Below are 16740 nucleotides of genomic sequence, written 5' to 3' on the forward strand. Positions count from 1 at the left end.
ACAAGAGAGCCATGGCAACAAATCACGGCCTTATCTCCCTGCTCATTAGATAATTAGGAGCATCCCACTGGCCCCATCGGATTCCCATCCTTTATGTGCTGATAGACTGGCGCTCAGCACCATGATCTGAAACACAGCTAGAACAGGGAGAAGCTCCCTGGCCATTGAGGATCAATGGAGAATCAACTGAAAATTATCGTCTGAACAGGTTGATACTTTTACTGTGGGTCAAGAGGTTTGACTTTGCAATAAAAGTGAATATAAAGGGGTTTCATTAACCAGAGTGTGTCCATAATATCATAACTTATAATATATCGCAAATGTAAGTTCATTTTGAAGATCAGATAAACAAAGAAAGGTACTTTTTCCACCACTGAGTGCACGAGAGACAATTTGTAGCTACAACTGCAATGTCAAAGACAACACTGTCTCAGGTTTCACCAACCACTGAAGCAAGCAGCTCCCTGCGCAGACTTAACACAGTATTATGCCCCTGTTCTCTCCTCATCAGTCAACTCATCTACTTTATAAACCCCTGTCTTGTCACTGTATTAAAAAGTGTCAAAGGCAAACAGGCTTCAGTGTAGCATGGCTAGGCTATCCCCAGGCCACAGCACCTTGTAATACTCTTTAATGCTCTTTCTACTGTCCACTGTTAGCATGAGGCACAGAGCCATTGATTTTCCCCTCTGACACTTAATCTAAGCCCCCGTGATCTATGACCTTATTTTCACACTAATTTATTTTTGATCAGAGGTGATAAATATCACATTGACATAACCAACTCTTTGTGCATTGCATCAATGCACTGTTTTGTTTAACATGACACCGCCCCGAGTGCTACAACTCTGACTGGCAGCTTGAGAAATGGCCTGTGTTGTGTTGTCTCGCCTTTCTTAAAGAGATATTCCAAATAAAACAGCACAATGAATGTTTTTTTTTGAACTACAAGAAAATGATCCCTGGGTGTATTTATAATATCAGTATCATCCCAGCAAACCAAAATTGTTCTCATAACACAAAAACTGTTCAGTCTTGCTAATGATTATACAATGTTTGTATAAAACATTCGCCTGATGTTGCAAGATCGTTCCCAGAACACATTTAGTCTGTTCTTTAAAGGTTCCCGGAATGTTTCATTAGATTGTGGGAACATTGTGGATATATGACAAGGTTCCCAAAACATTAAAACTGTCCAGTTGTGCTGACATTCAGATAATGTTTGTATCAGGGTGCAAGAATGTTGACAGAGCAGTGTGTGAGTTCTTTAAAGGTTCCCAGAACATTTAATTAGGTTATGGGAACAGTGTGGGTACATGATATGATCAGTTGTGATGACGTTCATACAATGTTTAAGTTAGGTTGCACACGACATTCCCTTAATGTTTTAAGAATGTTGACAAAACACCTGGTAAATTTTTTTTAAAGTTTCCCAGAACATTTAATTACGTTATGGGAGTTGTCTGGGATGTTGCAAGAATATTCTTGTGATTCTCACATACTGTACTTAAAAGGCTGCACAGAACATAACCAATGTTGCACACTGTTCCACAATTTCCAAATGAGTCTGTTTTTATAATTTTTATTTGTTTTAGGTTTAGCATACTATTCCATTGATGTTCACAGAAGATATATTTTACCTTGTCTTGGAGGTACCCTGATGAAGACAGCTTGTCTTTCGAAACATTGGTTATTACATTTTTGCATCTGAACTCCTAGAGTGTGCGGCTCTCCTTATCTTTTTCAAGTGTTCTACTCCGCTAGCCAGCACCTCGCCTAAACAGCTGTGAGTTTCTTTCGCCTCCAGATTAACATTGTCTTGGAAGCCCTCAGAACATTTCAAGAACATTTAGAAAATGTTATATTAAAGTTTTACCTAATATTATCACAACATTCTCAGCATACATATTTCTAGTTTCTTGAAGCATAAGAAAGCAGATTGGAATACAACCCAATTATGTTTCCCTATAGATTTAATGGCAATTTACATTTGAAGATTGTATTGTAGGCCAACAACAAAGTGATATAGACACACAGCATTTAATTTAATTATTTTAATGAAATGTTATCAAAAACATTATTTTCACGTCACCCCGCTCCTCCGCTCTCTCCACTGGCTTCCAGTTGAAGCTCGCATCCGCTACAAGACCATGGTGCTTGCCTACGGAGCTGTGAGGGGAACGGCACCTCCGTACCTTCAGGCTCTGATCAGGCCCTACACCCAAACAAGGGCACTGCGTTCATCCACCTCTGGCCTGCTCGCCTCCCTACCTCTGAGGAAGTACAGCTCCCGCTCAGCCCAGTCAAAACTGTTCGCTGCTCTGGCACCCCAATGGTGGAACAAACTCCCCCACGACGCCAGGTCAGCGGAATCAATCACCACCTTCCGGAGACACCTGAAACCCCACCTCTTTAAGGAATACCTAGGATAGGATAAAGTAATCCTTCTAACCCCCCCCCCCCCCCTTAGAGTTAGATGCACTATTGTAAAGTGGTTGTTCCACTGGACATCATAAGGTGAATGCACCAACTTGTAAGTCGCTCTGGATAAGAGCGTCTGCTAAATGACTTAAATGTAAATGTAATTATTTTAATGTTTTGGGGATGTTATCATCATAATGTTAATAAAACCCTAACTAGAACTTAATGGGAATCTTAGCTAATGTTCTGGGAATGTTCCCGGTTTGCTGGGATAGCTCTAATCATTTTATCTGTGTTTATAAAAAAATGTCCTTGTCATTGGAACTTTTCTGTTACAAAGCTCAGCTCATACTAAACTCAGCAAAAAAAGAAACGTCCTCTCACTGTCAACTGCGTTTATTTTCAGCAAACTTAACATGTGTAAATATTTGTATGAACATAACAAGATTCAACAACTGAGACATAAACTGAACAAGTTCCACAGACAGAAATTGAATAACATGTCCCTGAACAAAAGGGGGGTCAAAATCAAAAGCAACAGTCAGTATCTGGTGTGGCCAACAGCTGCATTAAGTACTGCAGTGCATCTTCTCCTCATGGACTGCACCATATTTGCCAGTGACTTGCTGTGAGATGTTACCCCAATCTTCCATCAAGGCACCTGCAAGTTCCCGGACATTTCTGGGGGGGAATGGCCCTAGTACTCAACCTCCGATCCAACAGGTCCCAGACGTGCTCAATGGGATTGAGATACGGGCTCTTGGCAGAACACTGACAGAACACTGACATTCCTGTCTTGCAGGAAATCACGCACAGAACGAGCAGTATGGCTGGTGGCATTGTCATGCTGGAGGGTCATGTCAGGATGAGTCTGCAGGAAGGGTACCACATGAGGGAGGAGGATGTCTTCCCTGTAACGCACAGCATTGAGATTGCCTGCAATGACAACAAGCTCAGTCCGATGATGCTGTAACACACCACTACAGACCATGACGATCCCGCTCCAGAGTACAGGCCTCGGTGTAACGCTCATTCCTTCGTCGATAAACACGAATCCGACCATCACCCCTGGTGAGACAAAACCGCGACTCGTCAGTGAAAAGCACTTTTTGCCAGTCCTGTCTGGTCTTTGTGCCCACAGGCAACGTTGTTTCCGGTGATGTCTGGTGAGGACCTGCCTTACAACAGGCTTACAAGCCCTCAGTCCAGCCTCTCTCAGCCTATTGCGGACAGTCTGAGCACTGATGGAGGGATTGTGCATTCCTGGTGTAACTCGGGCAGTTGTTGTTGCCATCCTGCACCTGTCCCGCAGGTGTGATGTTCGGATGTACCGATCCTGTGCAGGTGTTGTCATATGTGGTCTGCCACTGCAGGGACGATCAGCTGTCTTAAGCGTCTAATAGTACGGACATTGCAAATTATGCCTCCTTGCAGCATGCCTAAGGCACGTTCACGCAGATGAGCAGGGACCCTGGGCATCTTTCTTTTGGTGTTTTTCAGAGTCAGTAGAAAGGCCTCTTCAGTGTCCTAAGTTTTCATAACTGTGACCTTAATTGCCTACCGTCTGTAAGCTGTTAGTGTCTTAACGACCGTTCCACAGGTGCATGTTTATTAATTGTTTATGGGTCATTGAACAAGCATGGGAAACAGTGTTTAAACCCTTTACAATGAAGATCTATGAAGTTTTTTGAATTTGTACGGAATTATCTTTGAAAGACAGTCCTGAAAAAGGGATGTTTCTTTTTTTGCTGAGTTTATAAAGAGGGGTCTTGTTTTTTTTAATCCAATATTGAAATACAAATAATCCTAGATTCATCACAATAAATATACTGAAGTAACAGAATGGCTTGTAAGGGATATGGTCCTATCAATTGTTATAATATAGGGACTACAATAATCAGACACATAAAATCTAAAAACTATCTATTTATTTAATGTACATTATTTTCTGTCTGTTATCTCTCACCCTAGACGTGAACATACTGCTGGTGGGAAGGTGTGAGAAGGGAACCGTGTAGCCAGCTGGTGGCTCTGCAGGGGCTATGAGGGCTCGACAGAGGATGGGGGACACAACAGGGACTAGGAGACTTTTGTAGGAGTGATGGGGAGTCAATATGTGGTTGGGGTCTTGGACAGTAAGAGCTGCTGCTACAATGTGAGAAATCAGAGGGCATTGAGACTACTATAGGGCTTTCATCTACAATCTTAGAACAAAAGGGTTCTACGGATGTCCCTATAGGAGAACCCTTTATGGTTCTAGGTAGAACCCTTTTTGGTTCCATGTATCACCCTCTGTGGAAATGGTTCGACATGGAACCCCAAAAGGTGATATCTGGAACCCAAAAGGGTTCTACACCTTTTCTTTCTAAGCCTGTTTAGAAGTATCATATGAAATATTACATACCAACCATTGAATTAGAGTTTATGGAATTTACTGAAGAAGACTGGTGGCTCACTTCTGAGGTCCAGACAAGTGTGAAACTATGTTTATATAGGATACGGCTGTGTGTGTGTGTATGTCCATGCATTAGTGAGTGTGTGCGTTTGTTTATCTTTGTGTGTACAGTATATGTATGCGCTCACTTGCCTGCGTATGCGCATGTGTGTGACTGTGTGTACATTCACGCTGGGCTGGGGACAGGGCCACAGGTGAGATCTCTCTAAATTACACTCACAAGTGGCCATTAATTATAGATGACATCCTGGTCAGACAAACGATTTCATCCTCAAATGAGGTCCGAGGGCGGCCCTTAACCGGGTCCACAGGGGCCCTGCGGGGAAGCAGAATGGGAGTGTGTGTGGCAGTGTGCGAGTGGATCCAGTGGGCCCTGCGCACACGGCAGGCTTTGATGAACACACTCATTATGCTAAAGAGCGCTCCATGCCTGGGCTTCCCTGTGCCTCCAGGAAAGGTTAACGCCGGAGTGGTTCAACAGAACAGCCACAGGCTACATAAGGGAGAGTGGTAATAGAACCCGTGCTTAAAGACAGTAGTAGTAATAGTAATAGACTGCCATACATCATATACAATACCTCAGGCTTAGAACACAGACCCGTGTCGGTGGCCATTGAACTGTTGCTAACAGATTATTGAAAATGGCTGAAAGTGTAACTGCTTTTGAGGGTACAAAGGCAAAGACGACGACAGAATCTATCTCGCTATAATCATGTATTTTTCTTTCTTTCCATCTCTCTCTCTTTCTCCCCCCCCCTCCCTTAGTTTCTCTCTCTCTTTCTGAGGCAGAGATTAGTGTGTAATTACATGGGGGATCAGTAACAAGAGAGAGAAAAAGGAGCAGTATGTTTTAACTAGGCAGAGGGAGGTAGTGTGTGGCGTCGTCACGGGTCGACTGATTGTCTTACTTTTAATCCTCGACCTCATTATCACCTCTTGGTCAGGCTGCAGTCAGTAAATGAATCTATCTGCCGACGTGTCAAATCTTCACACATTCTCCCTCATAATCACCCAGAGGTGCCAAAACAGAGAGGGAGTCACCCCCGGCCCGGCCCCAGCATTCATTACATTCATCAACCAAATCCCCTCATTCCATAATTTAAAAAACAATATGCCATTATTTTGTTGCTAATTAAACCTGATCAAATATGTATGTCTTCTTTAAGGTCAACCTGATGACAAATGTAAATGACATGCTCTGAAGAAAGAGAGAAAGACTGAGAGAAAGAAATGAAGAAAGTAGTGCAGAGTCGGTTGTGATTTCGATGGGGGAAGAAGGGAGGAAGTGAGTGGGGAATGCTTCTTCCACTCATTGGACGGCTGCTGAAAGACTCTAATACAGTAACTGAGAGATGGTGAATATATCTGATTTGGAAGAGTCCTACATTTATGTGCAGTTCAACTGTGACATGTGGGAATGTGTGTCAGGCTGTGTTTTTGAGTCGGGACTGCTGTAAACTTTTAATGTGTCTTGGGGTTGGCTTTACACAGGCCTAAATGTTCTATCCCGTACAGACAGTGTTCTCTGCCTTACACCCGCCATTGAACACTGTTCATACACTCGGAAGGAAATGGCTCCATGATAAGTTGCATTCTACTTGCAATGGACATGAGCCCCTTGGACAAATCCAACAAAATATACGCTACCTTGAAAAACTATAATCATGCATTATTCAATTGGCAAGGATAGTGTGTAATAGAGAGATCCTAAACCCATTCCCTCCTGTAAATTATTCATTGAATTCAAATAACAGATGGTACAATTTTCTTTAAATATCTCAATCATTTTTCACATGGGCTTAAAATGGTATAAAACAATATCTTTGATGTCTTTGTATACATTTTTTTTGTCCTGTGTATTAATATGTACAGACATATCGTGTTACTGAACAGTTTGTGAATTGAGATGTAACCCAATTCAAAAATATACATTGTGGCTAAACCTGTACCTTCAATGTATGGCAACAGTAGCATTGGAATATGCCTAAAACACACATACTGTTCAGAAAAAACACAAACTGCAATGTAAGGAAAATTTGAGTTCTCTCCCATATATCTCTTTGCACTGCAGCAACCCTTGCAGATCACGTAGCCTAAACAAACCTTTGGATAATAGTTTGCTGAATGTTGAACTAAAGTCAGAGTAAACATGATAAATGAGTACAAATGGGATTATTAGGAGACTGTGTGTCATCACTCCGGCAGAAGCATGATGTCAAACTACCCAAGCAAATTCAATTACCCACGCCATTACTCCCTACTGCTAGTGGAGACGTATTGGTCGTGTTAAATATTGATGGGAACATAGATGCCACATTTGTTCATCTCCAAAGGTGAACACATCTATTTAAGGTAATCACAGATGCTAAATATGAGGCAAGTCCATTTACTGTATCAAGTGACTACTGAAAAAAGAAGAAGAAGAGTCTATTGCAATGAGGGTTCCGGCCATGTTTTTAGAGCTTTCTGACTTGGTGAGTATTTCTGTTCATAGATGTCACACTACCAGAGGTTTTGAATGCCACTTTTTTCCCATATTGCTAAATGAATGATCAACTTCAGAACCAACCATGTTTGAACTACATACTTTTTATTATTATTATTATACTTTCTCTCCCCAATTTCATGGTATCCAATTGTTAGTAGTTACTGTCTTGTCTCGTCGCTACAACTCCCGTACGGGCTCGGGAGAGATAAAGGTCGAGAGCCATGCGTCCTCCGAAACACAACCCAACCAAGCCACACTGCTTCTTAACACAGCGCGCATCCAACCCGGAAGCCAGCCGCACCAATGTGTCGGAGGAAACACAGTACACCTAGCGACCTGGTCAGTGTGCACTGCGCCCGGCCCGCCACAGGAGTCGCTAGTGCGTGATGAGACAAGGATAACCCTACCGGCCAAACCCTCCTTAACCCGGACGACACTAGGCCAATTGTGTGTCGCCCCATGGACCTCTCGGTCGCGGCCGGCTGCGACAGAACCTGGGCTCGAACCCAGAGTCTCTGGTGGCACAGCCTTAGACCACTGCGCCACCCGGGAGGCCCTGAACTATATACTTTGACGGAACCCACTGTATACATTGACCAATCAAACAATCTAAAAGTCCCCCTTGTACCAATGCAAAATCCTCTTGACTCATACATATATTTGTTGTAAACAAAATAAATTCAGTAAGATATGGGCTAAAGTATGAGGAGAGAGAGAGGGAGGAAATACCAGTGCTAACCATATACCAGTTAGAAGTGGCAGCTTCACAGGTGCTGACAGTCAACAGGGGGGGAGGAGTTAACATGCGGTGTTGGTGAAGTGTTGGTTAAAACCCAACAACACATACCTGCTGTTAAAGCGTTCAGGGTGTCTCTCCCTCATCATGTGGAACCGATGTGCAATGGAAGCATCCTAAATAAGGGAGAGAAAATAACATGGATTCAGCAATGACTTTTACTTAGATACTCATTTATACAGTGGAAAAGGCCTATTAGCCAATGGACACCAATGGACACACCTACTCATTCCATTTCTTTTACTTATTTGGTTGCTACATGATTCCATATGTGTTATTTCATAGTTTTGATGTCTTCACTATTATTCTACAATGTAGAAAATAGTAAAAATAAAGAAAAACCCTGGAATGAGTAGGTGTGTCCAAACTTTTGACTGGTACTGTATATTAGGGGTATAAACCTATATAAATATTTTCATTTTGAAATAAGCTACACAACTGAAATAGTTTAAATTTCTGTGGGATATTGTTATTTCAATTAATGAATTGATGAGATATAAAGATCGCAAAATACAGGCAAGATGTTGGTACTAAAATCAATACGATGGGTTTTTAACACCAATTAAAGTCAAGTTCTTCCCCTCTGCTGATAAGCATCTCAGCCAACTGTCTATTGCACCCAAAAAACGACACATATGCCCGATGCATATTGATATGCCTAAACAGAACCAGGGTGTTTTTGAATTCCTGGCCAACTGGAAGGCGGGCGGTGGTTGAGGTTTGAGCCAGGGATGAGGGTATTGACAGAGAGCTTGACGAACAGCACGCCGTCTTTCCACACAGGCTAATTAATTAAACACACATTGCTAGTAATCACAGCTCCCAACGTACAGGATGCTGCCGGCTCCCCTGGCAACCAACTTGTTCTCTCTCTCTCTCTTACTCTCTCCCGCTCTCTCTTTCTCGCTCGCTCTCTCTCTCTCTTTCTCTGACCCGGGGCTAGAAGTGCACCACATTGGTAGACTCACTGGCATTGTTGAGTGTGAGTGTGTGTGTGTGTGTTTGCGTGCAGGCATGTGTGATGAGAATGACAGACTGTGAGATTGACAGCTACTCTATTAATCAAGAGAATCTAAGGAAAGTAAATCTGTGCCTGTTTGTTGAAAAATCTGTGTGTTCTATGAAATGCTACCAAAAAGTATACTACCCCTGGGCCATTTGAAGATGAAACCTCACTAGAATTTACCATGGTCTTTGTGAGTCACGATGATTGCCAAGTAAAAACAACAACTGACGAATAGTCTTCAACCACAAAAAGGGGGGAAAACTTCAGGAAACTTTTCGGGTTTGTTCCTATCCCCCCACTTGAGCAATCTGTTTTGACCCGCTCCATGTTGAGTGGCTCTATTGAAACACCAGCCACAGGGAGGACCCCCTGCTAGCTCTCAGTACAACATGTAGGAGAAACCCAAAAAATCAATGCCGTTTTCTTGATGTCTTTTCAAGACGCTGTTAAATAAAGACCAAAGAATTTCCAAGATCCCCGCAGACTCTATTTATCTTCAACATGAGCCCGAAAAGGTGAGATGATGGATATATCTGGAAGATTGTAACTTGATTTTCTTACAAACAGGACAATAACTGAAAACGAGAGAGCGAAAGGAAGGAGGAGTTGTTTGAAAATATACTGTAGCTCAGAAAGCAGGGAGGATCCACTTCAAGTAACCTCCAAATTGAAGAAGGTACACTATAACCCTGTATACAGTATGTTAAATCAAATCAAAGCAAATTTTATTGGTCGCGTACACATATTTTGCAGATGTTAACGCTGGTGTAGCGAAACACTTATGTTCCTAGCTCCAGCAGTGCAAAACAATACACGCTAATACAAAAAATACAAATAAAGGAATTAAGAACGAGCAATGTTAGAGTCCGGTGTGTATAGACATTGGTGTGTACAGACATTTTAGACAGTATATGAATGGAAAATGTGTGCACAGTAGTAGTTATATAGGATGAGCCTTGACTAGAATACAGTATATACATAAGAAGTAGATAAAACTGTATGTAAACATTATTAAAGTGACCAGTTTTCACTGACTATGTACATAGGGCAGCAGTCTTGAGTACCGCGTGTTAGCCGGCTAGTAACAGTGACTAAAGTTCAAGACAGGGTACTGGGCAGAGGCCAGCTAGTAGTGACTATTTAACAGTCTGATGGCCTGGAGATAGAAGCTGTTTCTCTGTCCCAGCTTTGATGCACTTGTACTGTCTCCACCTTCTAGATGGTGGCGGGGTGAACAGGCCGTGGCTCGGGTGGCTGAGGTCCTCGATGATCTTCTTGGCCTTCCTGTGACACCAGGTGCTCTAGATGCCAGCACCCTCTGGAAAGCCCTGCAGTCCCGGACGGTGCAGTTCCAGGCGGTGATACAGCCCGACAGAGTGCTCTCAATGGTGCGCCTGTAGAAGTTCCTATACTTCCTGTAGAAGTTCCCGTCAGTCTCGAACTGTAACTAGATGGACTGCTACTGCAACTACATTCCACTAAAGCTACTTTGTCCCTTAGGGCCAATGTAATGTAGAGCAAGTTCATATGTACATTAAGAGGACATTAACAGCAGATCATCTGAACTGATGATACAAACATCTTCAACCTCAATCCCCAAACAGCAGTAGGACAATGAAGTCTCTCTCTCACGCTCCCTCTCACTCATCTTGGGGCCGCCTTCAAATAATTACCATTGTAAAACTCTGGCACCCAAATTAATACAGTACATGTGTAATGTAATATGCCCTCATAGCTCAAAGTTTAGTCCAATTATGAGTGGTGCTCAGGCAGCTGATGACTCTCCTTCACGGGGAGAGTAATGACTTTGACATGCGAGCCTGGGTCATTAGACGAACTGACTGCATCATCTTAGGACCTCCTCTGTGATTAGGTCTGTCCCTCAGCACACTAAGCCCTGATTGAGATCATTACACTTCACGTCACTTTAACGTCCTCATAAAGGGATGACGCCATTAATTCCATTCAACTGGACGGAATGGCTAGATTGGAAGGATAGGAAACAGGAGGTGTGCTAAAATAGTTGACGATGTGGTCGGATGATGGTCTATTGGGAAGATTTTATGACTTGAGTTTGGTGTAAATCTTGTAAAAATGGAATAGGAAGTTGTAGGTGATCCTAGTACTTTGTGAAGTTTGACAGGAATGGTACGTTTTGAAATATACTCTCCCCATCCAACACTTTTACCCATTCATTCACCAACCCCTGGGCTTGTACAAGTTCAAACAGACGCCTTTCGGTTTGTGCAATGCCCTAGCCACCTTCAATGACTGATGCAATGGCAGGTTGATGCTTATTGTCATGAATCTTGCCCTGGAGGCAGAAATTAGCCATTTCCACTAGATGGGCCAGCTGCAAAGTCAAAATTGGCTATATTGTAAAAATTCAGGCCAACATAAATTATATTTTTGGTCTTAATTTAAGGTTAGGTTTAAAATCAGATTTTATGACTTTGTGGCTGTGCCAGCCAGTAACCATTCTGCAGAGCTGCCTCTAATGCAATAATGACAATAAATGCCAAACTGTGATGCAATGCTTAGAATTTCTAAGATGAAAAAAATGTGCACGCTGTACATAAAATGTTTGAAATCCAAGAATAAGATGCTTATGATTACACTTATCTGTGGCTCGACATAGTGAAACCTTTTGGTTACGACGGATCCTCAGAGTTTGACTCTACAGAAATGTCATTACAGAAACAATCTTTCTTCATCTGCATAATCTCTGAGGTAATTATTAGCTTGACTTGTTTTGTAATCTTTATTGTATTCAGTGTTTTTCTTCCAACGGAAAGCAAAATTTGATGTGAAATGTGACACAAAATATATCACACTCAATTCCATCGAGAGCTCAGAATCTTCCTAATCCTGGGCAAACAACTCAATTTGTCAACACGTTCGTTAGATATTAATCCCACTGTTAGAAGGCCATGAAAATAGTGTTATAACAATGAAGTCGATTGGTTGCAATGGCTTAAAGTAATACTTCTGCTAAGGCTACTACTGTTGTTTGGTAGAAGGGTATTGCAATATCTGTACATACATTCCGAAAACATGTTTTGCCTCAAGCCATGACGAATATTGAGGAATTATGAGAGAAATGATTCCAACGCTTACAGCCCCTTCGTCTGTTAAGTGGACCTACCTTCGTCAATACGGGACAAAGCCAAGGCATTTATTTGACTAACATTTGTAAGGACATGCATCACTCATTTCCCCGTCATGTTCGAATGTCACAACACCAAGATGCCAGCGTCTCCCAACCTGCAAATGTCAATTACCATATTTCCCCTGACATTTATCAGTAATGACCCACATGAGCAGGGTGTAATCAGTGTCATTATGTTGAAGATGGACAGAGATGGGCCTGACTCTGCTGTAGATGAGTTTAAAGGTGCGTAACACCACGCAGATGCACAAAATACTACATATTCTTCAATCAGAGGTGGTTTAAGCTTAAGCACATCTCAATAAAGGCTTATTAACTAGCATTTGATCAAAATGAGTAAGATTACTCAGAAGAACATATGATTACGTTGCTGCTTTAAATTCGGTATACAGTGTTCTCCAATTGAGGACTTTATATAGATTATTCGATTGAAATGGATGATCCACGATAAGCATGAAGTTGTCAGTCTTGTTGTTTTAGGTGCGAGCCTTAGATCAAACATGGCCCTCTCCTATTGACTAGTCCAGTTTGTTGACCCACTCTTCTTGCTTAAAGGGCTAAGTTTTAGATATTTAGACATGTGTTTACTTATCTTGAAAGCCGTCTATGGACATGGAGCGACTGCAATCCACACTTTCGTTTTGTTAAAACAGCCACAGCCAAGATTTGCTAGTATTAGGAAACACATTTTTCAAACCGCTAAACTATGCCTTTATAATGCTCTGTATATTAGTGTAGGTAACTCACCACCCCAATAGAGAAATAGTTGTTGACGATGCTGTAAGGCACAGGGTCTCCCCTCTCTTCTTTGTCCGTGGGTGTGACGTCAATCTTCCAGCGGTCCAACATCACCTCAGAGCTGTTCTCTATGTCCCTCAGGATGTTCAGAATGCTCTCTCCCTCATAACCTAATACACAAACAACATAGGATAGCTTATGTTGTAGATAATACCCCAGAACATAAGCTAAAACATATTATAGTATAGGCCATAAGTATTTTAATATAACATTATTCTCTGGAATTTTAGCTATTCTAACTATTTACTTATACTGATTTATTCCTACATGAAAACATAGGCAAAATAAAATATAGTCAAATCTAAATTCAATATCATGAATCATGTACTTGGACAAAAAATAGAGGCCACACATTTATGTTTCCTTAATTTAAGAGGAATAATATAATTCATTAAACATTTTTTGCACACTTTGGGTCATTAAATTGCTATTAAACATACCTCCTCCCCATCGCAGACACCTTGCCAGGTCATTTCCTGTTCCAAGGGGAAGTACACACACAGGGGGGTTCCTGTCCAGGTTGGCCTTATCTACACAAGAGGTACAACAAAAACATCATACTTTATTATTACTACTATGCCATTTAGCAGACACTTTTATCCAGAGCAACTTACAGTCATGCAGGGCTCCCGAGTGGCGCAGCAGTCTAAGGCACCACATCTCAGTGCTAGAGTCTCACTACAGGCCCTGGTTCGATTCCAGGCTGTATCACAACCGGCTGTGATTGGGAGTCCAAATAGGGCGGCGCACAATTGGGCCAGCATCGTCCGGGTTTGGCCGGGGTAGGCCGTCATTGTAAATAAGAATTTGTTCTTAACTGACTTGCCCAGTTAAATAAAGCATTTTACGTACAGGTGGTCCTGGGAATCAAATCTACTATCGTGGCGTTGCAAGCTCCATGTTCTACCAACTGAGCTACAGAGGACCACACCCCCACATTCTGACCACAACAACAAAACTGAACACGAATCCACTTTAATATACTGTATTTTTAAAAATGTGATTTAACTTTGATTTGCCCAGGTCTCTGAGTAAAGAAAAGAAATCTCAGTCAGTGCAGCACGGTTATCTGACCATCATTCAAATCTAAAATCTGTGCAACAACAGATAGACCTTGACTCGACGTGAATGTCCAGTCTCACAGGCTATTTCAGGAGTACTGTACCATTCATTCTGTCCATGTTATTACTTCTCTTTGTTTTGATTGATAAAAAATTGAGGCAATTTTTAAAGGCAGAACCAGGAATATGTCTTCAAGAAAAAATTGACTTCAGGCAGGCTGTTTCTCAAATGACGACTAATATGCCGATTTTGAACTCACATAATCACCCTATTTTACCTCCCTTGAATACGCAGGCTTGGACGATAATGAAAATATTTATATACAAATCATAAAAGTATATTTGATGATTTCTTGCAAAATAACGAGAGCACTGTTTATTTCACCAAAGTAATACAACATTATAATAATCAAAACGCACAAAAGATTTCACTGTACAGCACAAGGTTCTGAAGAGAGCACAATGAAATGTTAAGGAAAGGGGAAAACTGTTATAATGCAAAAGTTATATTTAGAATGTAAATACAATTTTTATTATGAAATTGTGAGGACCAAATTCATACTTAGGCCTAGTTCCATTCATCCCACTAGTATACTAACTAGTATATACCAGGATGTGTTCACCAGTCTGTTCACCGGTGTAACACTGGTGTGGCAGTGGAAGTGCACACTCACCTATGAAATCCAGAATCCAACCGACTGTCCCATCCCCACCACAAGCTAACACTCTGAAATCTGGAATCTCTCGGAAGAAATTCAACCTTGAACACAACCAAAAAAATCATATACACAATACCAGTCATGTAATGCATGAAATAATCCCCTTTCAGAGAGAAACATATTTTCTTTATCTACTATAAAGTCATTCAAACCTTTAGACATTCTGCCCTGAAAGAATGTACTATTATGTCCAATAGTAAATTTAACTCAAGGCTACCTTATTCAAAGGTACTGTAAGTGTTTTATCTCCATACTTATCCCTATTTTATCTCACATCTATATTGTAACTCTGCTGCACTGGAGCGGCTCTGCAAAGGCCGCCATAATCTCACAAAATAACACAGATCACATTGACAATTATTCCTTCAGCCAGCTAGTCTGTTCAGAGGCTAATCGGATCAAGATGGCCAATGTTCAGTCCAACTTCTTCCGTTCCTTCACAATAACAAAGCCCTAACTGAATGAGGGAGCCTCCAAGCCTCATATGGCGGATAAATTATTCGCTCAATTACTCTCCAACTGGGACTGCAAACCGTATTAGGTGCAAAACAGACGGCCGCGAACATGAAAGGCAACTTTGGGGATATTTAAATACCAAGAAACAAACACTTAATTTGGGCTAATTGCGTTAGCACTAGTGCTAATTGACAGCAGTGTGTGCGGCTGCCTCAGCCTGCTAGTGGCCACGGTGACCAGTCACCTTGTTAATGCCAACCGCATTACATACACTTCACCAAATATTAACATGGTTACAGCCGGGGCAAGGTCATCTGGAATGTTCCCAGCTAAAGATAGAGAGGGGCTTCTTCTGAGTGCAACACGTCTCTAAGAGCCTCGTCAATAAACATGGCCTTCCCAGCCAACAAAGCTCCAAACACAGAGAATCAACAGCGAAGACACAACATGGCCGACAAGGTCAATTTCAAATCTTACGACCGTGTAAGATAGATCTATGGAGTAAAGCCATTATTTTGCCCCTCTGGACCACTGTAATTATGAGCACAAACTAAACCATCTACAAAAGTTTATATTGGACTTTTCCTCTTCGCAAACCATTTACATTCTGCTTTCAAAACCTAATCAAAATCCAGCAACATTAGAGCACGGCAGCGATGTGTTCCTGCATTTTAGAATGCTCCGAAAGTGATGTGTCTAAAACAAAAGGGGCAGAACCTTGTGCATTGAAATGATCTGCTCATCTTCTTAATCACAGACACGGATAGTCCAACAGCCCCAGACCCATGCCTGTGCAGCCTACAGCGGTATGCGTGATCACACATCAGCATGCCTCGCATCACTCACAATATATCGCTATTCCCACCCACTGTAACCAATACTAGACTCAAGCACAGTGTTGTTGTCTCACTGCTTGTGATCTCTGATCTCACCTTTCAATCACGTCTGCATATGAATCCTGATTGAGTGAGAGGCTCAAATTGAGAGGCCTCTCTTGCATGAGATGTTAGATATTATGACTGGGCAACAGCGGAATACATTAGGGCTTTGTAAACAGTCGCTCATCCACCACTCTGATTCCACATGTAACTTGGGGATAATAATGATAGTTGAATCATGACTGTAGAGTGTTCTGTGCACTTTAGGTGATGTTGCAGAGTCTATGTGAGATGATTAGAGCAGAACTTACCCAGGCATGGGTCCATTCTTGGCCAGGTTGTATACCTGCCGAGGGTTTAAGAGGTACTGGAATTTTCTGTAGATCCTGGAGGAGAGGAGAGGAGAGGAGAGGAGAGGAGAGGAGAGGAGAGGAGAGGAGAGGAGAGGAGAGGAGAGGAGGAGAGGAGAGGAGAGGAGAGGAGAGGAGGAAAG

General features: G+C 42.0%; 1 protein-coding gene across 4 annotated transcripts in view; it reads right to left on the reverse strand.

Moving 5' to 3' along the window:
* LOC139564666 (diacylglycerol kinase beta-like) overlaps positions 1-16740 on the reverse strand; it is a 61097-nt gene that overhangs the window by 18715 nt on the left and 25642 nt on the right. For all 4 annotated transcript variants that reach the window (XM_071384388.1, XM_071384389.1, XM_071384390.1 and 1 more), the window contains 5 exons: positions 16559-16633; positions 14869-14954; positions 13574-13663; positions 13083-13243; positions 8212-8276 (listed from right to left, as the gene is read on the reverse strand). In XM_071384388.1, coding sequence (XP_071240489.1) covers positions 8212-8276; positions 13083-13243; positions 13574-13663; positions 14869-14954; positions 16559-16633 — 477 coding nt within the window. The remainder of the gene's footprint in view (positions 1-8211; positions 8277-13082; positions 13244-13573; positions 13664-14868; positions 14955-16558; positions 16634-16740) is intronic.

This window comes from Salvelinus alpinus, chromosome 35 (assembly GCF_045679555.1).
Source record: "Salvelinus alpinus chromosome 35, SLU_Salpinus.1, whole genome shotgun sequence".
Classification (NCBI taxonomy): Eukaryota; Metazoa; Chordata; class Actinopteri; order Salmoniformes; family Salmonidae; genus Salvelinus; species Salvelinus alpinus.